The 1,546-nt window shown below is 45.2% G+C and overlaps 1 protein-coding gene across 1 annotated transcript in view; it reads right to left on the bottom strand.

Annotated features, from left to right (window-relative positions):
• Window positions 1-845: 845 nt before the first annotated feature.
• TRUB2 (TruB pseudouridine (psi) synthase family member 2) overlaps window positions 846-1,546 on the bottom strand; it is an 8,573-nt gene continuing 7,872 nt past the window's right edge. The window contains exon 8 of the mRNA XM_006768511.2: window positions 846-1,416. Coding sequence (XP_006768574.1) covers window positions 1,094-1,416 — 323 coding nt within the window. The 3' untranslated portion in view covers window positions 846-1,093. The remainder of the gene's footprint in view (window positions 1,417-1,546) is intronic.

The raw sequence follows: 1,546 nt of genomic DNA, 5'->3' as shown, positions 1-1,546 counted from the left end.
AGCTTCAGATACCCTACCAATAGTTGGTGCAGCGAACATCACAGTGAACGCCACATCAGCCCAGCATCACGTGTCTCACTCGTTCACTTTTTGATTTGACATACGAGTAATTTGAGTTACGAGCTCCATCACGGAACGAATTAAACTCGTAAGTCAAGGCCTCACTGTATTACAATGTAGCTACGACATCTATGTATCTGTAACTTTCTACAACCGACGTTAGTAGATTCCTCAAACTAAGTCATAAGGTAGTAGTTTAAATTCTGATACACACGACCAGATCACTCCTAAAAGCTTATAGCTGTATATTTCCACTAACAGTACAGATCACCCATCTTCTCAGGTCATCATTGTTGGATGTCATCTTTTTACGACATTTTTTCTTTTTTTTTAATGAGAAAGTTTATTCTATATATATATAAAAGGTTAAATTGACTCGTGCATGTGCGATACATATAAAGCTCTCGCTGGCGCCAATTGCACACATGTGTTTTGATCTGTCATTGTTGATTGTGAATCTGGTTGACACTGCTATTATAGAGGAAAGGGTGAATAGTGATATTAAAATACTTATTCTAATTAACTTCCTTTCAATGTGCACGAATCTGTGCACTGGGCCACTAGAGTGTGTGTGTGTGTGTGTGTGTGTGTATTAAAAAAAAAAAAAGGAAGAAAAAAGAAACAACAAAGAATCATTGAATCACTGACGGGCTGCCTCCTGCATGTCCCACACGTGCCCTGACCGGGAATCGAACTGTGACCTCCTAGTTCACAGGTTGATGCTCAACCACTGAGCCATGCCGGCCAGGCTAGATTTATTTTTAAATATATACATATGATTCATGTCATTTGCCCAATTTTCTTGTTTTATAAGAGCTCCTTCTATATTATGGATATCAGTTCTTCATTAAGCATTGCAAATATTTTTATCAGTCTGTCATGCATGTATCATCTTTTTCTCCATATAAAAGTTTTTCCTTTTCAGTTGGGTCAAGTGTTTTCTCCTACAGCTTCGAAGTTTCACGTCACATGTAACAAAATTTCCCCTACTCTCTCTGCAGTCGTCCGTCCCAGCTCATGAAAACTCTGATCTTTACCCACCCGCTGTCCAGCTTTCCAAGGCAGGGCTTGGCCCCTCGTTGTCCCCATGCCAGCCTGGACCATGGAGCTGCTGGGTGCCCAGCCCCAGCCTCAAGTTCTTCTCCAGCTCGGCTGCCACCCGGGGGGCTGCGACCTGGATGGCATCCTGGATGCTGTGCAGGTCCCACTGGGTCCTCAGGAGGGCATCCTCCAGGGTGAAGAAGCCATCTCGCGTGCGCCGCACGTGGGAGCAGACAGCGGTGGTCTTCAGCTCCAGGCCGATTTCATGCACCAGTCTCCGCAGCTGCTTCTGCGTCTCGTGCATGCACTGCACCTCTGCCAGCGACATGCAAAGACAGACACGGGTTCAGGAGCACAGCCTCAGGTGTCTGCTGATCTAGATCCACACCCCCTGGTATCTCCTGGCTGTGAAATAACCTTAGCAAAACACCTTAGTTCTCCAGGG

Source organism: Myotis davidii, unplaced genomic scaffold (genome assembly GCF_000327345.1).
Source record: "Myotis davidii unplaced genomic scaffold, ASM32734v1 scaffold142, whole genome shotgun sequence".
NCBI lineage: Eukaryota > Metazoa > Chordata > Mammalia > Chiroptera > Vespertilionidae > Myotis > Myotis davidii.
The sequence above is the reverse complement of the archived record's forward strand: the minus strand, read 5'-3'. Positions and strand labels throughout refer to the sequence as shown.